The sequence below is a fragment of the Notechis scutatus genome, chromosome 2, assembly GCF_049901735.1.
Source record: "Notechis scutatus isolate UNSWTSFEM ecotype Mainland chromosome 2, rNotScu1.2, whole genome shotgun sequence".
Lineage (NCBI taxonomy): Eukaryota > Metazoa > Chordata > Lepidosauria > Squamata > Elapidae > Notechis > Notechis scutatus.
The window spans coordinates 192,549,296-192,573,598 of record NC_142010.1 but is presented as its reverse complement, the minus strand read 5'-3'; the positions used below and the strand labels follow the sequence as shown (position 1 = coordinate 192,573,598).

The 24,303-nt window shown below is 36.3% G+C and overlaps 1 protein-coding gene across 4 annotated transcripts in view; it reads right to left on the bottom strand.

Moving 5' to 3' along the window:
* Positions 1-2,566: 2,566 nt before the first annotated feature.
* ZDHHC21 (zDHHC palmitoyltransferase 21) overlaps positions 2,567-24,303 on the bottom strand; it is a 31,878-nt gene continuing 10,141 nt past the window's right edge. For all 4 annotated transcript variants that reach the window (XM_026676133.2, XM_087957669.1, XM_087957668.1 and 1 more), the window contains 5 exons: positions 22,700-22,811; positions 20,509-20,647; positions 17,829-17,945; positions 9,592-9,635; positions 2,567-9,143 (listed from right to left, as the gene is read on the bottom strand). In XM_026676133.2, coding sequence (XP_026531918.1) covers positions 9,011-9,143; positions 9,592-9,635; positions 17,829-17,945; positions 20,509-20,647; positions 22,700-22,811 — 545 coding nt within the window. In that variant the 3' untranslated portion in view covers positions 2,567-9,010. The remainder of the gene's footprint in view (positions 9,144-9,591; positions 9,636-17,828; positions 17,946-20,508; positions 20,648-22,699; positions 22,812-24,303) is intronic.

The following is a 24,303-nucleotide window of genomic DNA, read 5'->3' as shown; positions in this document are numbered from 1 at the left end:
TTTTTAACAGAAGTAAATTAAATCATCCACATTTTTAAAAAAATAAAATAAATGTAACCCAAATATAATCACCAGTATAAGTACAAAAATAAGATCTACAAAGTAAACACATTTTTTGTTCAGGATATTACTGTACAATAATAATAGTAACCTTATAATCTGATATTATCCACAAATTCCTTTCCCCCAATCATATCTTCACCCAATAGTCCAACAGTTAAATGAAAGCAGCAATGAATGCTGAATGTAAACAGTTTTGATGATTTTAGAAATAGTCTAGATACAACAGGTGTGAATCAAATAGTAGAGGAGTTAGATGTGGAGTAAAAAATAAATAAATTTCCATTACAAAACTTTATCCTTTTATGTGTCATCATAGAACAATAGTTATCATAGCATTCAGGCTACAACCATTATGCTTTTTTAGAATAAAAAAAGATACTTCAAATAATGGTGTAATTATTAAATGGAAATCCATGGGATTGTTTAAAAATAAATACCAGGGAGCTACACCTGAGTTATGATTAGAAGGATATCCTTACCTCAGTATTTTTAGGCAATTTTCTACCGTTATCTGTTTTCTTTTTGGTAAAACTACTCTATTTCATGTTTTAGGAAACTTTTCTTTAAAAAAACAACAGCCCATGCATTTATTAGTGAATGACTATTCACTAATAAATGAATGACTATTAAGTGAATGAATGAATGACTGTTAAGTAAATGACTATTATAAAAAGCAATTTATTTTGTAGATTACAATCGACTTGCAGAGATCATACAGGAAAATGTGTCTTCTGAAATGTATCTAGATCTAAAAGCTCCTAGAACTCAAGGGACAGATATCACAAATTGCTGTTGTGGTTCGCCGGCAACAGGTGCGGATGGCTGAGGTCTCTGAGAGCAAGGACTCGGATGAGGGGCCTGCATGTGATGCAGAGATGGGGCCAGGACAATTGGAGAGTAGGGTACTGCCTTCGGAGTTTGTGGAGTCTGGCAACAGTGATGCAGAGGACCCCGAGGAGCCTGTGCATGCAGGGCTGCTCGAAGGAAAAAGCAGCTGCAGCAGCACGGGTGACTTGGGAGTAAGGTGATGGCCCCTCCCATAAGGGATAAAAGCCAGCCCTCAGGGGTTGGGTTCTTTGCAGGAAGTAAAGAAGTTCTTTCAACTCCAAGTTCTTGTGGAAGTCCTGTCTATTCTGGTTTGTTTTCGGAGACTTTTGGTTTTAGATATTTCCCTGCAATTAATCTTGTGTTCTTGGCAGCCTTTCACAACCCTGAAAGGGCTTGCTCTTATCTGGGACGATTAGTTTTAATGACTCTTTGCTGTGAATGAACAGAATTCACAGAGACGCATTAAAAAGGTTTGTTTTTATAAATACACTTTGTGTTTATTTGATTTGCACGAAGCTTGGATCAGAACAGATTGTCATAGTCATTTAACAGTGAAAAGTTGCTACTGTACATACTTCCACGGATGCAGCATATGCCAGTTGAAAGTTCTGGTGGGGATGGATTTTAATTTTTATGTTTTAATATATAATTATTCTTACCAGATTTTTAAAAGACTGATTTTGAAAATAATCATTCATCATCTTAATTGTTGCTACCCACATTTTCTTTAAACTATGACATTTCAGGAAATTCCTAAACATTTAATTTTGTCAGGCTGAAGGACACTATTCTTGCTTTACTGTTACAAGTGGTCAGGAACTAAGGCAAAAGTCAGGAGTACAACGCAAATAAAGCATCCTGTTTAGAGCCCTTATTTTTCACTTCTAATTATTGTGAGAAATAGGTGCACAATTGCATCACCTTTTCACTCCCAATATCATTACCTCCCCCCGCTAGGCTTAGGCAACAGGAATTGAGGCAAGTTTCTAGTAGTAGAAAATTGGCCTTATACAAGTGAGGGTTTTTAAAAGTCTCCCATGGAATTCATTAACTTTCCATAAAATACAGTTTGAAAAACTCTGCTCCAGAGCTCCTGGATGGAAGCTGTTTAAATGGGCTAGCAACCTAATGATAAAAATTTTCTGGTGGCACAGTATGCAACATCAAATTGCATGTTCATTAAATATGTCATCATTAGATGGTCAATATTAGTTCCCCATAAAATTGATAATTTGGCTTTTGAACAGCCCAAACCAGATTGAAGACATTATTAAGGAAAGGAGCTCCAAGTTGTTTACTAATGGAATTCAAATCCTATCAGCATAATTGATGGTAACTATAAAGACTTTGTAAAGTTATACTACCCCTATGCAGAGGTAGGACACAATCAGGATATCCTAGATATTAGAACATTGCTAAGTTGACCTTTGATAGCCACAGCATCAAGTCACTCAGAAGTTCTAAATGTATTCCTGTAATGAACCAGACATGCAAGAATTGCACTGTAAACTCAGGTGATACAAAACAAAAATCCTGTTTGTACAATTATCCTAATACAAAGCTCCAGAGTTGATAAAAATAAATGGTTAATTGTTTTGATCAAAGTCAATTTGCAAAATTCTTAATCTTAGTAGGAAGGTGTCTATTAAATGGTGGGAACAAATTTGAAAATATGTCCATAAACAAGTAACTTTTATTTATAAGGATCACATTTGGCACAAAGCATTAAACCTTCAAGGTTAGAATAGGATTCTTTTATTTACAAATAGGTCCCACAATTTAAGAAAAACAACAGCCGTATAACAACAGTGTGAATTTTAAGTCCAAACTTCTTGCCATTTCAGTCAAAGCCATTTTTTCCTATATTTTACTTTAATAATATTGTAGCTCAACAGATACTTTTTGTCACTGAAATCTCAGGGGGAAAAAATCAGAGGATGGATTGCAATGGAACTACTTATCCCAAGAAGCTTTGCAGATGGCACAGTACGGAGGCTTCACATAAAGCCAATTCCAAAGCACAATGGAATTCAGGCAGAAGCGGCTGTAGGCTAACTGAGCAAGTCACTTGTGCTACACAGATGGCTGTCAGAATGCACAGAAAGTTCAGCTAAGGTGGGCTGTGGGCCCCATTAAAGATTGGAATGGTTGGATCCCCATTGCAAGCCATATACCTGGGATTGGTGAAGGACAATGGTATGCTAGTCCTTAAAATCCCCATCAGTCAATAAAACCCAACCTATTACTCTGATCACTGGGAACTTTGCCATCAGCCTATTAATTTGCCTTCATAATTATTCAGTTGTTATTAAAAAGCCCCCAAGCATTCTTTTATTGTGGATTATTCACTGACCTCTTGGTAATATACTCCACTTAGCACATAAGAGGCAGAATTATAATTCATCTTTCTAAAGGGCAACAGTGAATGAAGATTGCAATTTTTAACAACAGTTCTGGACAATGGAGATTCTAACATACTGTATATACATTAGATATTGATAGCTATATCAATATAAGAACACTGGTGAAGAACTTTTTATGAAGAGATGAATTGCAGTTACAAGGTCCTTAGAAAACAAAACCATTGCTAATTATTCTAAACTATTTTGATGGGATCCTAAATAAAGATGCTAAAATATATAACTAACAAATAATGCGGTCTAAAATATCTGTAAATAATTTAGATGCAAAATACATATCCAAATGTATCATTTGCATCATATAATACTTATCATTTTGTGAACAATATGTACTCTGAACACTTGTTTAAATCCATGCACCAAAATCAAGAGATTATGAACAAACATAACAGATGCAAAATAAGAAAGAAAATTAAGCAGCTTCTACTCATATTAAAACATATTTAGTCCCAACTAATCTCTCAATTTATTATCCTAACATTATCTTTTATATACACAGGAAAACATTTTCCTAAATCTGAGTTTTAATGTTTATGAAAATCCACAGGACTATCGATATTAAAAAAAGGCAATATTCTTGACACTCTCTTTAAACCAAAAATATTATATGACAGTCAATATTTCAAAGAATATGGAGAATGTTTAGAATGAAAACATTTTACCGAACTTTTTATCCATAACAGGCACAAAAATCTATTTCCCTGACACACCTTGGTTTGTGGATTTTTTTTTGCAGACAGGAACATAATTATTTTTTATGATCCATTTTAATATGAGCACTGACCAGTCAAGCAGCTAACATTATTAACTGGCAGATCAAGAGAAGTACAGAATCTGATTGTATTATCTTTTCTTTTCCTTCATGGAAAGAATCTGGTGTATAATCTTGCTGCATCGCTCACGCAACATGATCTAATGACTCTTTTCTCCTATAAATTCATTGTCCGTGTATAAAAAAATAAAGCATACAACTACCTACTTTTCTTAATGGTAATGAAATTGCACAAATCAACCAAGAGAGGGCACTTCAGGAACAAAATAAGGGTAGATATCTCAAGTACTATACAAACAATATGGGACAAAGCTTTATGTAAGCATATTCTAGATAGCATTAATTTTAGATTTTGGAAAAGACATATTCATAACACTTTTTGCCACATTTAAAACAGCAATACAGTATGGAATGTATGAGAGAGTACTAATAGTCTGTTTAATATAAGCTTAGCTTTCAATGCTTTCTCTATTCTCAATTTTAATTTTGAGATAAATTTTACCAATAAACATTCTCCAGAGACTAGCTTTTCTGATTTAAAATTTATTGGTGTTGCAGAAACAGTTCATAAAAGAATGCATTCAAGAGTCATTAAACCAAAAACCTGTAAATGGATCCAGATATCTGAGTGACTTTTAAGACATCTGGGGGACAACGCAGTCATCTTATTTTGGAATGAATTTGAAAGGATCTATCTGTAAATTATTTAAGCTTGGTCAATATCCTATTATGTGCCAAAGTTCTCAAGGTGGAATTACCAAGGGCTACTGCAAAGTTTATGCAAAACATACAGTGGTATTTATTTATTTCCCAATTATTTTTATAAATAATTCAAGGAACATACCTAATATTCCTTCCTCGTCCTACTGTATTCTCCCTGTAACAACCCATGAGATGAGAGAGATTGGCCCAAGTTCACTCAGGCAGCTTTTGTGCCTAAGGCAGGACTAGAACTCACAATCTCCTGACAAAACTGGTTGCCTAGACCAAACTAGCTGTAATAGTTTCATCAAAATAATTATACCAGTAATGTAATAAAAATTGCCAACACGCACAGTATTTATAAGAAGAGATGGGTGTCAGATTAATGGTGAAATTCATGTTCCATCTGTGAATTATTTAGTAATAAACATATTTCACAGCTATTATAGTTAATAACATCCTCACTATGTCTCACTACATAATATATGACTCCTATCTGACAACTTGGTTCCAAGGAAGTTTCTATATTAGAGATTGAAACTTGCACAGAATACATTGACAATACTTTGGTTGGGCTTAGGTCATGCTGGTAATGACCGGTACTGTACTCTCCATAAGCAGGAAATGCTGCATGTGGCATAGGTACACTACAGCTAATAAGATAGTCTATACCAGGGGTCTTCAAACTAGACAGCTTTAAGACTTGTGGGCTTCAACTTCCAGAATTCCTCCTCCAGTAATGTTAGCTCAGGAATTCTGGGAGTTGAATTCCACAAATCTTAAACTTGCCAAGTTTGAAGACCCTTGGTCTTCACCTTCTCTTACTAAAAGGTGATAGGTGAAAGAATAGCTAAGCGAAGCTAAGATGGACCACAAAGGGTTCTTACCTATTAGGCCCATCGGGGAACAATCTTGACAAATAGAAGATGAAGAGCATAATGTGGAGCATTAAAGAAATAAAGGCCCAAATGCATGGAGTAACAAGTGAAATGTAAGAAAGGAAAATAAATATGTTGTATGTCTGTGAAACACTGAAGAGGTAATAGATGGGAATGTCGGAGGTTTATAATTGTTGAGTTAAATAATGTGTTAAATAAAAATAAAAATAAAGACGTAGTTCCAATAATGAATGGACCAAAATATATGTCAGAAAATATGAACTGGTATTATTTGATTGTTTATGGGTGCATACAAAAGTATGAATCTGTAAATTGGTGATAGTTGCCCATTTATGCTCCAATGTATGTAAATGGTGGAAGAAGCAGGAAGGAGATTTATGAAAAATGTGAAATATAATGAATGAATGAATGCAATCCAGGGAAAAACATTGGTCTACTAGGTCATTTGAATGAAGTAGAAGAAAATATAGAAAAGAGCTGGACTATTTAGACACCCAACACGAATGAGAATGGTGAATATCTGGTAAGTATCTGCTTAGAAAAAGTTGTATTTTTTTCATTTGTTCATATGGCAAACACATAAATTTAAAAGCCTGATTGACTTGATTGTTTATGATGAAAGTTTGAAGGGGATAGAGGCATGGTAAGAGAGGCTCTGAGTGTGGAACAAACCATTTTGGGAGCTGTCAAGAATGGATCTTCAGAAGAAAATGCCCATGACAGAAAAGAAAAATGAAAGAAATAAAACTTAGCCAATTTCCGAAAGATGACATAGTTATCTTTTATGAAAAAGTGTTAGAAGACAGGATAATCTCCGATCAGAATGAATGGAAAGTAGACATAAGGAAAGAGAATATGAAAGCTCTTCGAAACAAGTGAACAGCATGTTTTATTAACAGATGCATGTATAATCAGTGTAAACATCTGTCAGAAATGGTTTAGCGTAATTTGTTGTTTTTGTATATCAACTGAAGTAAAATCTGTCATCAGTATTTATTCTGTGTGCCCTTACTCCTAAACTGATACTGATGCTCTAAAACACAACTGTACACCAGTCCAGATCTGTAGGGAAAAGGTGATTTGAAGCATACCTGCACGCACTCCCTAGCAACTCAAAAGAAGCTGCATCTGTTCCTGGGGCTGCCTCACTAGCCAGTATGTATCTTCCCCCCAAATACAGGTAGTCCTTGACTTACAATAATTCATTTAGCGACAGTTTGTACTTACAATAGTACTGAAAAAAGTGACATGATCCTTTTTCACACTTATGACTGCTGCAGCCTCCCCATGCTCATTTATTTCACATTTGAATGCTTGGCAACTGGTTCATATTTATGACTGTTGCCAGGGTCCAGCGTCAAGTGATTCCCTTTTGCAACCTTCTGACAAGCCAAGTCAATGGGGAAGCCAGATTCACTTAACAACCGCATGGCTAACTTAATAGCTGCAGTGATTCACTTAACAAATGTGCCAAGAAAAGTCGTAAAATGGGGCAAAAGTCCCTTAGCAAATTTCTCACTTGGCAACATAAATTTTGAGCTCAAATGTGGTCGTAAGTTGAGGACTACCTGTAACCATGGGCCTTACAGTTAGATATGGTTGGCTTGCAGCTCTTTTAAGCATGAAGGCTCGAAAGTACAGTACAGATGCAAAGACTGAAGTTATCTTTCACTTCTTGACTTATTTGGCAAGCATAAGTGGAGAAGGATAGGATAAGGCCAAGTGAATGAAAAAATCCATTCTCAACAATGCACATAGGTACAGCATGCCTGTTGTAAGCCTGGATTTGAGCCAACATGTCCTCCCACAGTTAGGTCTATTTATTTATTTATTTATTAGAAGAATATCCTGCCCTTTATCCAGAAATTCAACGCCACTTCCATAAATAACCCCATACTTCTTAACTGCATAAATTGATGGTTTTTAGAGTTTTCAAAACTAGATCACTAATTTTGTTTCTATATAAGCCTCGGATCACCAAACATTCCTTTTAAAAGAATGATCTTCCTAAAATTTTACTACTTAAAAATAGCCAAAAGTCTGATTTATCTACAACTCAAATTACCATTTTTTACCAATCATAATGTCGCTTTACAGGCATGCCTGCTTCCCTTCATATCATCTATTTAGAATGTAATACAGAGTAGATAATGCTAAATGTAACATCCATATTTAGTGTATAAATACTATTGTTAAAATATCTCCAACATATATTACCTGATCTATGAACACATGAAATTTAAAATTTTAAATACTTCTAGTGGTGACAGTACAAAACAAGAAACATAGTACATAGAAACAACACAGTATTGTATATGTTTTCAGTAGATATGATATTGTAAATGTTGATATATTTTGTAGGCACAATCGCACCAAAATTAGGCACTTAGTAGAATCCTATGCATATCTTTTCAAAATAAATCACCTATAGGTAAGTGTGTAGGACTGCAGCTTAAACCCAGAAAAACGTATCTGCCAGTATTCCATTTGCCACACAGCAGCTTGTCTGTTCTTTGGGGAGTGAATGAAAATAATACTAAATGTATCACTAATATAAGTAGGATTTAAAAGGTGCTTAACTTTGGCTGGATCATGGCATAAGCTTTGTTTTTTGAACTCTGTATATACTTCTAAGACACATCTAGCACTTAAGGCTAATTATTGCAGGTACAAAGAAGAGAAAATTGCACATTTTATAACCTATTTTTCTTTCAAAACAGCAATGGATTTTATGTCTTGTTTTTACATAACAATTTTTTTAAAACATGAGGAACAAACATCATTCTTCCTTTTAAAAATCCACTGTTAAAATGCCAGTCTTCTCTAGAGATAAGCTGCATTTTAATATCATGCATCATAAATAAAAAGGCATTGGAGGCATTAAAACTGATGAATAGGAAAACAGAGATTTTCTTATAATCCAGCTAGTATGACTGATTAAAAAAAAAAAAAAGAATAAGAAGTCAAGATCCTTCCAAACCTGTTGATCTGTGTAAATGACAGCATTTCTAGCAAAATCAATTATCCAGTATCAAAAGAAAAGTAATATTTGTACATCAATCATTGTTTTTATTATGAACCTGCAGTGATTTCTCTGCAATGCTAATCTGAATGTAAGTACACTTTAAACATAAATAGAGAAGTGTGCCTTAATCCCTAAGCAGAATAAAGATCTTCATTATTAAAATAAAGCCTGGGGCACGTTGTGACGTCTAAGATTGGTGGGTAGATTTTAATTGACTTTAGGAGCGCCATAGTTCTATTATCACAAAACCTGCAACACACATCCAGCATGGAGAACCCATCTGTGCCTACCATCCATCTGTTTAGACGTGATTGGCAAAGTGGTAGGGAATGCGCAGTGGTCGCCTTTGCCTGAAAGGAATAAACCACAGGATCTTCCAGCGAGTGCCAAAAACTTCTGAGAAGGTCTGCTGCCATGGCTTTCGAGGTCTCGATCTACAGACGACAGCATTATTAGTGAAAGACAGCACTCCCATGGTGCACTTCAGTCAACTAGAACAATACAGGTTGGCTGGGGATCCATTACTTGACTCTGATGAATTACATTTGAGCCGCCATTAAGCAAAGCTTTTCTTTCAGTTCAGCAGCAGCTGAGACTTTAAGAAACCCAAACTGCATTTGCACTTACAGAACTAAGATGTTCCTCCTAATCAACACTGTTTGCCAACAAAAGAGAGCAAAACAAAACAAATCCCCTTTTTTGGACCATGCTTTGAAAGCATTGTTTTGATCATATCAGATAGAACTTTTTTTAAATTATAGCACTGTGTGAATCATTCTGAAAAAGGTAAGCTAAGCTTTCATTAATGCCCGAAGTGTTTCTCACACATGCACTTTATTGCCAAGCTCTATAAAGACTGTAAAAAAACAAAATGATACTCACATTTCTTCACAACAGTTGGCCAGTTTTTCTATACTTGTAATGTCCTATTTTAAGGGGAAAAAAACACCATCTTAAATATTTCTTCCTATCATGAAAATACAAAAAACATTATTTTTCAAAAATATATACAAGTAGCACGTATGTAGAATGCTTACAAAAACAAAACAATTTTTTTGACATATCTCTGAGAATGAGGTATTCTATTTCTCTATGTGTATTTCTCTATGCACATACAGACAAAAAATATATAGATAACAAACTTTCTAGAGTTTCACTGTAATGTTATTACCCAAGAGAAATACCGATGCTTTCTTCTTTCAGTGTTTCTTACTTGGTCAGATGATGAAATGCGGTGTTTCAAATGTCTGAATATAAGGGATCTTTAGAGCTGTAGCCAAAACAATTTCTTTCATTTGTTATACTTGATCAAACTAGTGTGCCACTTACTAAATATTATATTAAGAATAGTGAGCTGCTGACTGAAATAATTTAGGTATTTTCTGAAATTAAAGCATATCCTTAATTTAAACTTTGAATTAAAAAGCAATTCCATATTTTTTTAAAAACCAAATTGCATAGTAGTATAGTATGTAGGCCTTTTGTGGGGTTGTCACTCAGACCTTGGTCAAACTGAAATAAGAGCAAACCCTTTTAGCCTCATCCTGTCTTCATTGAACTATTTAAACTGGACAATTAAATTAACTTTAAAAAAATCTCTCCAAAATGAAAGAATGCAGTTCAGCACCCTCAACTTGAGCAATACAGCCACATCAAGGAAATGAGACATTTGTCTTTGGATCTTAGGGAATGACTGGGCTGTCAGATGACCTCTCCCAAGTCAAGGTTCATTCAAAATATCCTACCAAGCAGAAGGAAATCTGACATTCATTTTGAACTGGGATTTGGTAGAGGTTTGGCATACAAAGTCACCAAAGTTACTGTATTAGATTTCTTTCAAATAATACTTTAAATTCAAATAACCTGAAGGCAAAAAGCAAAATAAATTAAAAACAATGCAAAAAATGTCAAAGTAAAAAAAATCCAAAAAAGGCTGAATATGAATAAACTTACATTTTACCATTCTTACTTTATTTTCACGTTTATGTGCAGGTATTTAAAGAAACAAAATTTAAGCAGACAGTGCAAATATTCTTTAACTCTATTTCAGTATAAATATTCATTTATACAGAGTGTTATAACTATATTTATATAGTATTAATACCAAGGTTGTATCCTCTGTTTCCTATTTCAAGAATTTTCATTATCTGGATTTTTTACAAAAGTTAACCATGGCCATCTGGTTGACTTAACTTGGAAATTAAGCAGGATAGGATTACTTTGTATTTGAATGGGAACTAGTATGATTATAATCTAGACTAGCAAATTAAAAGACATGCACGCCTCAGATTAAGGAAATGGCAAAGCACTTCTCTCAAAATGCCAAGTAAACTGCTCGGTTATGTTCACATAATTACAAGAAACGTAATCACAAGGCATCTTTTATTAGGCTTACAGTTCAAACACAGACACATTCTAATTTCTGTATAAGAAACATAAATATCTTGAAGATATCTACGTTGAAGTCAAAGTTTTTAATATCAAATATTTAACATCCAAATTCCCCCAGAGAACATCTCACAAACATCAAAATACAAAAGCTATACTGGATTGTGAAAATTCTAGAATGAATATGAAAAGTATGAATGGCAAGGAAAAATTCTCAAAATAATAGTAATAGTAATAGTAATAATAATAGTAGTAGTAGTACCGGTAGTAGTAGTAATAATAATAAAAATCTGCTCATGCCAAAGTTGTCTAGATATTTAAGAAAAGAATATTTTTTGAGATGTATGACATAACCTATACGCAGAACATGACATAAAGTGAATCAATTAAAAAAATAAGAATTTTAGGAAACACTACAATTCTTCAGAATTGTACAAAAATTCATTTACATAGTAAGAAAACAACATTATTGCAAAATTGCCTTCAGACTAGATCTAGATGTAAAAACTGTTCTTGTAAAAAGGGGAAAATACATACATTTGCCACCCTGACCTGACCTGACCTCGGGAAGCAACAGCAGGCCTTATCGGGGCATTGATTAATTCAATAACACTTCAGAAGAAATGTTTCGCTTTCTGAATTGCCAACATTTCCGGTAGTGTTTAAGCTTTCTCCCATAGCTGTACATCTAGCTACTGACCGGGAATGACCCTACTTAGCTCAGTACATCTGAGGAGATCACAGCTGGAGGCCCCATAGCTCAGTGGCATCTTAAATAACTCATAAAAATAGCTTATATGAAATAACAAAGAGTGCTAAACATCTGTAGTATCTGCTGGTAAAAAAAAAATTAATAAGACATCTGAAAATGTTACCAACAGTTTCCAATTTATAACACACACAGGCAGAAATATCCTTCTAGGATCTGCTTCCCTGACCAATTTTAACACATCTCATGTGCAGGAGAAGCTGTAGGAAAGGAGGATGAGGTCCCAACAATGTCTTTCTGTTGCAGAGCCAATTTTAGGGAATTATTTGCCCTTTGAAATTCAATCAGTTCCTACTTTATTAGGCTTCAGAAAATTAGATGAAATAGAATTAAGACAGGGGTGTCAAACTCATGTTGTCACGGTGGCGTCTTGTGACGTATCAGGACTCCACCCCCCTTTGCTAAACTGAGCGTGGGCATAGCCAGAGCGTGATGCATCCGGTCCACAGGCCAGGAGTTTGACAGCCCTGAATTAAGAGGTCTTTCATTCTTAAATGACCCCCCTTTGTCTTTCCTTTATTTCTATGATGGCTATTCTATACTTACGGCTTTTTTTGATTGCTTACTTAACGAACTGTACAATGGCTTTTTAATGTCATGACTATCACTTGATGAGTCTCTCAATTGCAGCAGATAAAAATAATCAATCAACCAATTCAAGGTGCAAGGGTAGACTAAATTTTCCAATATGAGAAAACTGTAGAACTCCTGGTACAGGGGGGGATGTTTTATTGGCCTAGGCTAGTTTGCTCCTTATCAGCTGGAAAGCTCACTTATTCAGCCCAATTTGGGCCTAGAGAGGTTGAGTTTAAGAGGGGAAATGGAAATGGAAGACCTCTGGGGCTCCTCCCAAATCACTTGAGATCTGTCCAATCCTTCTCTCCCTAAACCGGAGGGAAACATGCTGCTACCATGCAGTGACAAAATAGTTTCCTGGAAGCCTATTTAGACATGAAGGCTAAAATAGTTCGCCTCCCAGAAGCCTCCTCTACCTTGTTCTTAGAAGATTAATAGAGCATGAATGAGGTTCGCTGATAGCCTCATAGAGCATGAATTGTATTTATTTTTAAGATATCTAAAAAATTATAGCCAGAGTGTAATCACAGTACAAATTACATATAATTGTAACCATTCAGAGATTGGCCACCTGTGGGCTGCAAATGCAACCCCTCCCCAGCCCATACTTCAAATTTGCCTTGTCGAAATTCAGCTGTAAAATGGCTGGTGTCAAGTAATAAAATATTATTTTCCTTTTTCCAAGGATAAGAGTGAGATTGGATTCATTCATAACCACAGAACCTGCAAATGCCCCATATGCAAATCTACTCTTCTTCATTGAAAGTATAGCATTGGATAGAACACTTGTACAATTCACCATTATTTTAATAAAAAATGTGTAAAGTAATCAATTTGCTTTGGTTGAACCATTCAAAAATTCCAAAAGACTAACTTGAAGGAACCTCAAAACAACACTAAAACAGATATCACAATCTATATCTGAAATACAATGAGCTCCAGACTATCATTCTTTTAAAAAAAACTGTTAACTCTGTTAATCATTTACAATAACATATGGAAAATAAAAACAGATCCTGTTTTAAGATTTTAAATAAAAATAATCAAAGATAATCCTCAAAATTAGGCTTCAGATTAGTCTCTTCAAAAGATGCATTTCAACTAAAAACATCTGGCAGTATTATATTGAGAGACAGATCTTTTCTAACTTTGGAAATGAGATTAGTACAGTAAATCATTCATTTGTAAGTGTCCAAGTGATTTCTAATTATTTTATCTGGGTCATGGATAATCCTCTTTTACTAACCTCCCACAATGACATCAGAGAATCACTGCTTAAGCGATTATCCTGTTATTTTCAGCAGTTACTGATAACCTGGATTTTTCATTTATAGAAAACACTCCAGATAAGTGGCTGACCAAATAAAAATCTAATGTAAAATTTAGTTTTAAAAAAATCGACTCAAAATGTTTCTGCCTCCAAAATTACCAGAAAATAAAAAGGAAAGGAAAAATACTAAATATTTTATTCATTTTAACTAAATATGTATGTTGTATAAAACCATAATTGATTGCACAATATATTAAATATATGTTTATCATGCTAAATTTTCATTGACTTCAGATTAATTTATTATTGTTGACTTCAGAGAATTGAAGCTCTGAAAAGTGCATGAACGAACAATACAAAGTTAAAAATACTGATTTGTATTTTTAAAAAAATTCAGCAGCTAAGTGATTAGAATTAATTCAGCAGCTGATTAGAACCATGCTGGTAAGATTTGGACAGGAATTGTGGAAATAAGTATACCAGGAAATTATCATTGCATTAACAGCTCTTTAAGTCATGTGCAACCAAAAGCAAATGAACTTATTTCAAATTTCTCACTGCTATGACAATTGAGAAATAATCTGCCACTCCTTCAACAAGAGACTGCATACATACAATATAGGTCACAGGAGGTTAACAATTCCAACACCAATCTTAGGAAATATACACGTATACACTGCCGGAACCAAGTTCAGATCACAACTAGGGATCACAAGTAGTGTCATGGTGTGAAAATGATTACTGTTTTATAAACAAGGTGAGAACAGCTTCCTACAAGTTACAGATGTGCGTTTAACAGGGAAAGTCTGATTCCTTTCAAATATATCTAAACCAAAGCTGTCAAACTCGCAGCCCACGGGCCGGATGTGTCACACGCTGGCCATGCCCATGGTTTAGTGAAGGGGGGGAAAGTCCCAATACGTCACATGACGCCACCGTGATGAAACCTAAGACACCCCTATCTAAACCCTCCAAAACATATTTTCCCTTCCATGTAAGTCTTTTAACATAAACTAGAAATAGCAAAAAAAAAAAAAAAAAAGACTCCTTGCATATAGCAATGAAGCACATTATTTTTTTCCATTAAAATATACAGTATCTTCTCACTGGCAAACACCCAGTGAAAAATGGGTTTTTTTAAAGCAAAAAATTATGGAGGCAAAGAAGAAAGAGGAGCCCTTCTTTTAGTTAATGCTTTAAAAAGTTAAAAGCCTTTAAGTTTCTTTCTAATACACCTAAAGAAATCAGGAATGCAGCACTTTTAAACTTTGGATTCAGGCTAATGGTAGGTGGTATTTAGCCATAAGGCTACTTCAGCCGCAGACTTTGTGGGCCAAGGAATTCCAGCTGGTGGGGTCAAGAAGAACATTTTCCACTGTGACCCCAGACCTATGGAACATTCTACCACCCAAAACCAGAACTGCTGCCACCATTCTGGCCTTCTGGAAGGGGTATCAAAACCTGATTTTGCTGGTTGGCTTATGGCTCTGAGAGGGACATTCACCATTGGAAGTGATTGACAGGGTAAGAAGAAGATCTCATCCCATGCCATTTGTCTCCTTGGTTCTAGTTTTCATGTAGTGCAATTGTAACTGTTTCTATAATTATCTTTACACTGTTTGTTATCTGCCCAGAGTCACCTTATCAGTAAGAGGGATGGATCAGATAGTCCAAACCCCCTTTGTTCCTTCTTTAAAAGCGCATCTAGAACAACAAAGTGATTTCTCCTCTTTGCTAAACTTCTTTTATCTTCTAAGGCATGGGTGTCAAACTCAAGGCGTCATGTTGTTGTCATGTGACGTATTGCGACTTTTCCCGTTTGTTAAACCGGAGGGGGACTTGGCCAGTGCGTGATGCATCTGGCCCGCGGGCCACGAGTTTGACACCCCTGCTCTAAGGCTTCTATGTGCATATAAAGCACTGTAAGCAACGTCTTCAACCAAAATGTCTTTCTCAGAAATCTTTGCAGTTGCAAAGGGTAGCTGTATGGTCCTGGGAAGGACCAAGTTCATTTAAGGAGACGATGTCTGCATAGTTTATTCCAAAGTCCTACGCCCCTTTGAATTTGAAACATTGCTCAATCATAACAATCATGAGTGCTGTAGATACTTTCATCTTCCATCCACTGGTTCTGGCCAGTTTCAAACAAGATTTGAAAAGGAAAAAATCAGGACATGAAATTCAGATTACATATTGTAGATTCTTCTGTTTTTTTCAACAACCCCTGAACTAGACAATCATTAGATAGCCAATTATAATTCTCTCTATTAGGTAACACATTTCATTTTAAAGAGAACTTCATAGGTTTGGAGCTATCACAGGTCAAAAACAAATAGTTCTTTATTAGGACTCAAAATGGTTATAGAGATTAAGGAATCTCAATAGATACGGCATAATAGTTAAAACTTCAAGCAAACACAAAGATATAAGATCAATAAATAGTGGTGTTTATGAAATAAAATTACTGGTATTGGTATTACAAATACTGGTATCGGTACTGGTATTAGTTTGACTACCCTGATATTTAATCTGCTAATTGATCTTTTGGTTGTATTACCAGTATTATATGACCTTTGAGTTAAATTACTTTACTCAACTAAATTTTCAACCCAAATGTCTATCCTTAGATTCTACATCAATGATTCCCCAATCATTTCACTTAAAACTCAGTGGGGGCACCTCTATGGGTACAGATTAACTAGAAAAAGATTGAAAAAGATGCAGTGCTTTGGCTACCTGGAGATCAGCCTCAGGGCCATGATCTAGTATGGTGGCTCCCCTAAAAGAAACCCAAATCAGCCATTCTACCTTGGGTGAAAACAAAATATTGGACTAGACAAAACAGCCTTAATCCTGATTAAGTTACTTGGGTGGCATTTCAAGAACTGGTTGGAGATATTTCAGGAACTGCTGCCAGAAGTACAAAAGTGTTAGGGCCAGAAGTTAGGCCAGAATCCCAGGCACTACTTCTAGAAACAGTCCAGTTTTGGATACACCAGTTTGGTTTGACAAAGATAGCTGGAATACTTCTAGATCACACTCACATTGTGACTGGACAAAGAGAAAGGGAACTGTATCAGAACATAGAGAAAAAGTTTTATTTGGAGAGAGGATGCACACAGGTTAATGGACACCAAATCTGTTATCTTCTGGTCTAGGGACTTAAGATTATGCCTTCATCATCACCAAGTATTTATCCTCTGCATCAAACTCCTAAAAAGCACTGGATGTTCTACACTAGTTCTTTGTCACATATAATGGACGAGAGAAATGCTGATAAATTGAAACTAAATTATGACAAGACAGTATTACTAGGTAGTTAATTCTGAATTGAGCTGGTCCATCCTGTCCTGCAAGGAAACACACCTTCTTCAAAGAATGGGCTCTTAATTTAAAAGTGCTCATGATCCATAATTATCATTAGGAGCACAAATGCCCCTATAGATTAGTATGGCTTCTTCTAGCATAAGCTTCCATGCCAGCCACAATCTTAATTAGATGGGGATGAGCCTGCTTCAATAATACATCCTCTGGGAATGTATTATTATAGGAATTCATTTGAATTACTATTAATGCAGGGCTGCCTCTGAAAATGGTCCAGAAACTTCAGTCAAGTGATAATAAAAGTTCTGAGACTGATAGCTGGAACTCAGCACTATGAACATATTATTGCCAACAAAATGGCTGTTATTTGATTTCCAACTCTGTTTTGGTCCTTTAACATCCAACCGATTTGGGACCAAGGTACTAACAGATGAAATCTTCAAACGTGTATTTACAAAAATCCCCCAGTTTTTCTTTTGGTGCCTATATCAAGAAAAGTATGATAGCTGCAAACAAAGGGAGATTTTTAATGCTACGCAGTATGAGCTCAGAGATATGGCCTTCCAACTAGCTTCAGCAATCTTTTTCTTTTTAAAAATTTTTATAAGCATTTGTTCTAAGTCTTCAAATCTGCCTGCTTCCCCTCTGCAATTTCCCCTCTGGCAAATTGATAAGCTTTGGGTCACAAAGTGATGCAAATAACTGAACAGCTGAAGAACAACAACAGATTATATATTTTCAGCATTGCATAAATATATGCATAAAAATATATCAAAGGAATTAAACACTTACATTAAATACACCAATTAGCTGGGTATAAAAGAGTCCAGTAATTCCAACTAACGTAATTAAACCCATGAATGTTGATATTCTTGTTAGGGCAAGCTCATGTCTAAACACAAAGACATCCTGTAAAAGAAAATATAACAGTTTAATGTTGTTATTCTGATAAACAGGAAATGCAAAAGTGTACTCCAAAATTCAAAACTGCATGTTCTTTGGCCAATTGTGGCTTGTTCCCTCACTCTTTTTTTTTTTTTTGCTACTTATATTTGTACCACTGTAGATTGTTTACTACAGGAATCAGCAATGCATACCCTGATCCTATCCTACACAGTGACGACTGATACACTTTAAAAATACAAATTCAGCAAAAACTATTGCAAAAACTAAGTCTTGCAACAACTCTTGTGTTTCCCTATGACAGCTTATGAAATTTTGACATTTGCAATGACTTCTGATAATTACCAAGAAATCTGTACATTGTACACAATTCCTTTCTAGAGACATCTTATAAAATTACTCCTCCTACTGGACAAACAACTGCAGTATCTGCAGACTTTGCAATGAAATGTGTATGATTTTACTCCTTTATCAAATACTTCTATGCTGCAGTCATTCCAGCAGAATGTGCAAATTATAGTCAATTCTACTAAGCTAATATCTGTTAGTTCATAAGTAAAAGAAAAGCTTTTACAAGCTATTGAATGTAATGTGGACATATTGAAGTTCATTTTTAATATTTATACATTAAAACATTAAATATTTTTACGGGTTGGATCTTACTGAAGTTTGTCACAAACAAACTTCTGGGTCACCACCTAGTAGATATTACTTTTACTTAGATTTTAAAGTCTGGGGGAAAAAGTAATCGATAATATGATTCTATCTGCAATGCAGCCTATTGAACAGAATTATGACAATTGCATGATAGAGATGTGGTGGCTATGATGCATTATACAAAAGCTGAACTAGTCCTGTAATCAATCAGGAAAATAATAATGCTTCAGACCACTTAGTGCAGGGGTGTCAAACTCGATTTCACTGAGGGCTGCATCAGGGTGGTGTTTGATGTCACTCATGTGATCAAATGCCACTTTTGCTAGTAGTTTGTCTTGCTAGCACTCTGCCAGTCAAAACAGAGCTCATGAGAGCCACACACGGCCATCCTGGGCTCCGTTTTCGGGTGCAACGGCCTCCTGCAGCCCTCTGCCAGTGAAAGCAGAGCTCGGGAGGGCCGCATGCAGCCCTCCTGAGCTGTTTTTATTGGCAGAGGTACTGTGGGCTGGTCCTTTGCTGTTTCCAGGGTGACCCCATGGGCCAGGTCTAAGCACCCCGTGGGCCTTGAGTTTGACCCCCCCCCAACATAGTGTAAAGAGAATGAGAAAGAATGAAATATGACAAGACATTAATTGCTGCAGTTGACACTGTATAAGATGAAATATTGACTATACTGAATTTTTGTCTTGACGAAACAGGTTTTCCTCACTATTTCCACTATTTCCAGGGTTTCTACCGGTTCTGTCCACCTCTGTAGAACTGGTAGCTCTGAAGAGCAGCAGACATAGAACTGGTTCTATGTCTGCTGATGTTTTTGCCCATCTGCCCACCTGGGCTCTTACCTGACCTTTATTTCCTGTTTTTTCAACTTCAGCTGCCGAACGAGGCACAGCTGCAGTTAAAAAAACAAGAAATGAGGGCTGTTTCAAAGGCTGCTTCTCAGCACGCAGTGTGCTAATGACGATTTACAGGCGCGCTCACAGCGTGCAGGGAAGCTCGTAAATCCCAAACCGGCAGTTAACCCTGTCGTATCCCACCCCGACTATTCCTATTCCTTATTGCCAAAGGACAGAGTAAAGAATGGGATAAGGCGGTTATGCAGAACATCAAGATCTCAACTCCATACATTCATAATCATCCCCAAATTTAGCTGACATTACAGCTGACCTTGTTTAGTGGCATCAATTGGTCATTAAGCAAAGTGGTCACTAAACGAGACATCACGATTGTATGATCAGCTTTGCTTCACAGACCTGTAAAGCTCATGAATGCCAGGTCAGATTGCAAAGTTACTTTTTCATCACTGTCATAACCGCAAACAGTTGCTTAAATGAGGCAGTTGTTAAACTACCTAATATTTATGAAGCTAAAAAAAAGTTTATTTTCTTCTTTCTTCTACCCTTTCACTGCATCCCTTCTTCTCTTACAGCTCTCCCAAGGCATCCTTTCTTGTCCACTCACTCATTTTTCTCTCTCTTGGCCTGTTCCCTCTCCCCATTTCCTTCTATCACCTTAGTGCAATCTTTCCAGGGGGGGTCAGCAGGGGATTATTTTTGTAAAGGGTCAGATGCTCCCTCACCTCTCTGGATGCTGTTGGAAGATCTGCAGGCCAAGGAACCCAATCTGGAAGTTCAGCTGAGATTCAGACCTGGCAATTTGCCACCTACCACCCATCCATTCTTGTTTTATACAGATGGCAAGCAGGGTGTGGTTTAAAGGCTATAATTTGACAGTCCCTGCCTATAATTCTCCTGTCCTCCCAAAGGTCCACCAGATTTGGGAGTGCAGTAGTAGTGTTCAATTTGTGAGAGTAAGATAGTGGATTCCCTGCTCCAAAAGCAAGTATTTCAATTACCAAAATACATTAACACACACTTTTTATCTTATTCTGACAAGCAGGCGATTTTCTTACCGCATTAACTTTTCTTAGTGGTTCAAAGTAGTAATAGTGGCAGAAATCAAGTAGGAGTGTATAAAAACTCAGGAGTTGTGTGTAGAAGCACAACTGCAAAAACAGCCAATGATTATCTTCACCAACACAATTATTAATCCTGCAGAAAACAGGGGAAACACAGAGATAGGAATGTCAAAGGTTCATAACATTCAACACTAAAACAGGTGTGTCAAAAACCTAGCAGCCTCTAATGGGGGAAGCATGTTTCTCATAGTGGCTGAAAGAATTGGGGCAGTAGAAAAGCATTTACCTTTCCTTTCCTTTACATTTCTCCTCCTTCCCTTCCCTTCCCTTCATCAACTAAATTTGTAGCAGTCCAGTTTCACCAGCTATAACCTTTCACAATGGTAAAGCTACATAGGGAATTTTTATAAAGTTGCATCTTTTTGTTCTTGCATGAAAATCTTTCTTGTAATATGGTCAGAGGATGATTATCTATATATAGAGAAGCAAAATACCACTCATGCATCATCACAAAATCTCCAGAACCGTAAAGCCTACAAACTTGAAATTTGGCACATATGTTCCTCTTGGCTTCTAGGTGCTCACTAAGAAAGGATTTTTCAAAATGATCATCAGAGCATTAGTATTTCCTATATTATTATTAACGTGCTCTGATGCTAAAGAGTTCTACTCCCCCTCCCCACCTGAAAATAAATCTGTTCCAAATGCAAAACACAAGCAGAGGAGAGGAGTTTCAGTCTCAGTTTTAGTTTCACAGCACCAAGCAGCTTTAGTACAGAACAGGCTCCTTGCTGTCTCCTTGTTGCTCACACAGCAAATACTGTTTCAGTTTCCAAACAGCCCTCAACTCTCTCACACACGGACAGGACACTAGCCAGATGTATAACATATGCCAGTAGTCCTCGACTTACAGCCACAATTGGAACTTCTACTGCTAAGCAATGCGGTCATTAAATAAATCATGCCTGATTTTCCGATCTTTTTTGCCAGGACTTTTAAGCAAATCACAGTTGTTAAACGAATCCAGCTTCCCCAACTGAGATTGCCTGTTGGAAGGGAAGTTTGTAAATGTTGATTGCATGATCCCAGGATCATGCAACCATTGTAAATACATGCTAGTTGCCAAGCACCCAAATTCTGAACACAGCCATGGGGATGCTGGGACAGTCATAAGTGTCAGGACTGATTGTAAATCACTTTTTTCAGCACTGTCGCAACTTCAGTCACTTCCCCATTTCCTTCTCAGAAGTCCCAATGTTACATTTTAAGGCTAAGAATTCTTTTACTTCTGAACTATTTTTGAAACAGGAACAACGTTCCTTGGTCTTATAGTGCGACATTTATATTTCGTTTTTAAAAACAAAATTAGTACAGGTAATCCTCAACGTACGACGACAATTGAGCCCAAAATTTATGTTGCTAAGTGAGAAATTTATTAAGTGAGTTTTGCCCCATTCTACGACTTTTTTGCCACATTTGTTAAGTGAGCCACTTATTAAATTAGTAACATTGTTGTTAAGTAAATCTGGCTTCCCCATTGACTTTGCTTGCCAGAATGGTGTAAAAGGTGATCACATGACCCCGGGACATTGCAACCTTCATGAGTCAGTTGTCAAGCATCCAAATATAAATCACGTGACTATGGGGATGCTGCAACATCGTAAGTGTGAAAAATGGTAATAAGTCACTTTTTTCAGTGCCATTGTAACTTCGAACTGCCACTAAGTGAACTGCTGTAAGAAGGGGACTGGCTACCTGTGTTTCAATTTAATATCATTTTGATTCCAAAACATTATCATGCTGTAGAATTAAGAAGTATGCAATTATTAGAATTATTAGTGAGCTCCCGTTACTTGTCCCATCTTCTGCCAACGTAGCAGTTCGAAAGCATGTTAAAATGGAAGTAGAAACATGGGGACCACTTTGGTGGGGAAGGTAACAGGGTTCTGTGCTCCTTCGGTGTTTAGTCATACTGGTCACATGACCACGGAGACGTCTTCGGACAGCACTGGCTCTTCATCTTTGTAACGGAGATGATCACCGCCCCCTAGACCCGGAAACGACTAGCACATATGTGCGAGGGGAACCTTTACCTTTAATTATTAGAAAAAGCTTACTGAGTCACTGTAATTAAATTAGAAGTTTAAAGAAGATGAAATTAGATGACATACTAGAGTCCTCTTACCATGGACAGTGATGATCCATTCTCCTAACACAATGCCCACATCTACTGCAGTGGTGGGAACGCTTTGGTCTCATCATATTACATTTGTTACATAATTCCCAAAAGTCTTTTTCTAAAGAGAGAAACAAATATAATATTAACAGAAATACAGAATTGTTGCTAAGTTCTTGCTTCTCTTCAACAACACAGACTTCTTGTACTTGTGGGGACGAATGTTGAGGATTTTAGAAGAAAGCATATAAAATTATGGCCCTTATTGCAATCAGTCAAAACTATTGGATTTTCTCATGTAGCGAGTGAAACTGGAATCACGGGTCATAATAAAAGCACACTGAAAATAATATCCAGATAAACCTCAGAATTTAAATTAAATCTTAGAACTTAACTGCTCCCAATATTTATCTGTTCAAATATTTTAAAATTAAATTTATTTTTAAGGATGCATTTAATTCAGCACAAAAATACGTTAGATGTAATCTATGATGCCCATATTTGCTTTATGAAAGAAGCAGCATGGTTTTATTTTTATATCTGAGCACACTAAAATGTTAAAGCTACTTTGAAACAGAAACTGAAACAGAATGACATAGACATGGCCAAACGTTTCTAGTATGTATATTAAACCTAGTACTTCCATAAAATTATGTTTATAGTGAATAATCCATTTGAAAAAATGTTTATAAGGATTGATTTTAAGTTTTCAGGACTTCCGGTTTGTCGGCTTCGCTAGCGGCATGGATTCGCAATACTGCGCGATCCCTGCGGCGCTAGCCGTTTTGGTGCCTCCGATCCGGACGGGTTTGGAGGTTAAGGCTGCCCTGCAGGGGCGGCTGAAGATAGGGGGGATCTGGAGAGGGGTTTGGGGGTGTTGCAGACCCCCTCCCCAGCCGGCAAAACCCCCTTTTCTCAAGACGGTGCAGCGGCGGTCTGCAATGGCCGCCACAAAGAAGCCGGCAGCTGGGTAAGAATGTTCAGGAGGAAGAGGAGAAAGTTTTTGAAGTGAAAGTTTTTCTTGGCTGACCCAGGACTTTAAGACACATTTAACATCCTGAAAATTATGGCTTTCTGAATGATACTTTCCAGAAGAGAATTATAAGCGGCAATTTTGAGGTGCTGAAAAGGAAAGTTTACTCTCCTTCTCTATGGAATCAACAAATGGATATTGAGAAAGCTGTCTTTTTATAGAAGGTAAAAACTTGCTTTTTGTGATAAGTGGGAAGGGAGAGGACAAAATATATATATATATTAAGATCTTGTTGGAGGAGATGCCTTAAGGATTTGAAGACTGAAATTTATTGCAATAAGGCTTTAAAATACAGATTTGGTTTTTCTTTTTTTCTTGATTGATATTACCCCAGGAAGAGAAAGTGAGAACTTTGTTTTGGCTTGGACTGATTGATGACTTTGGGATTTTGGGACTGTTCTAACTTTTGAAACATCTTGGTTGTTTTAAGAAGAAAGAAGAAAAAAAGAAAAGAAAAGATTTATAATGGCTTTATCTGTTGATGAACTGAGAAAAGAATATGAAAAAATAAAAAAAGAAGGCAAGGATGCTGTGAAAGAAGCTTTTCTCTTTTTAGAAATGGCGCTTGCTATCTATCAAC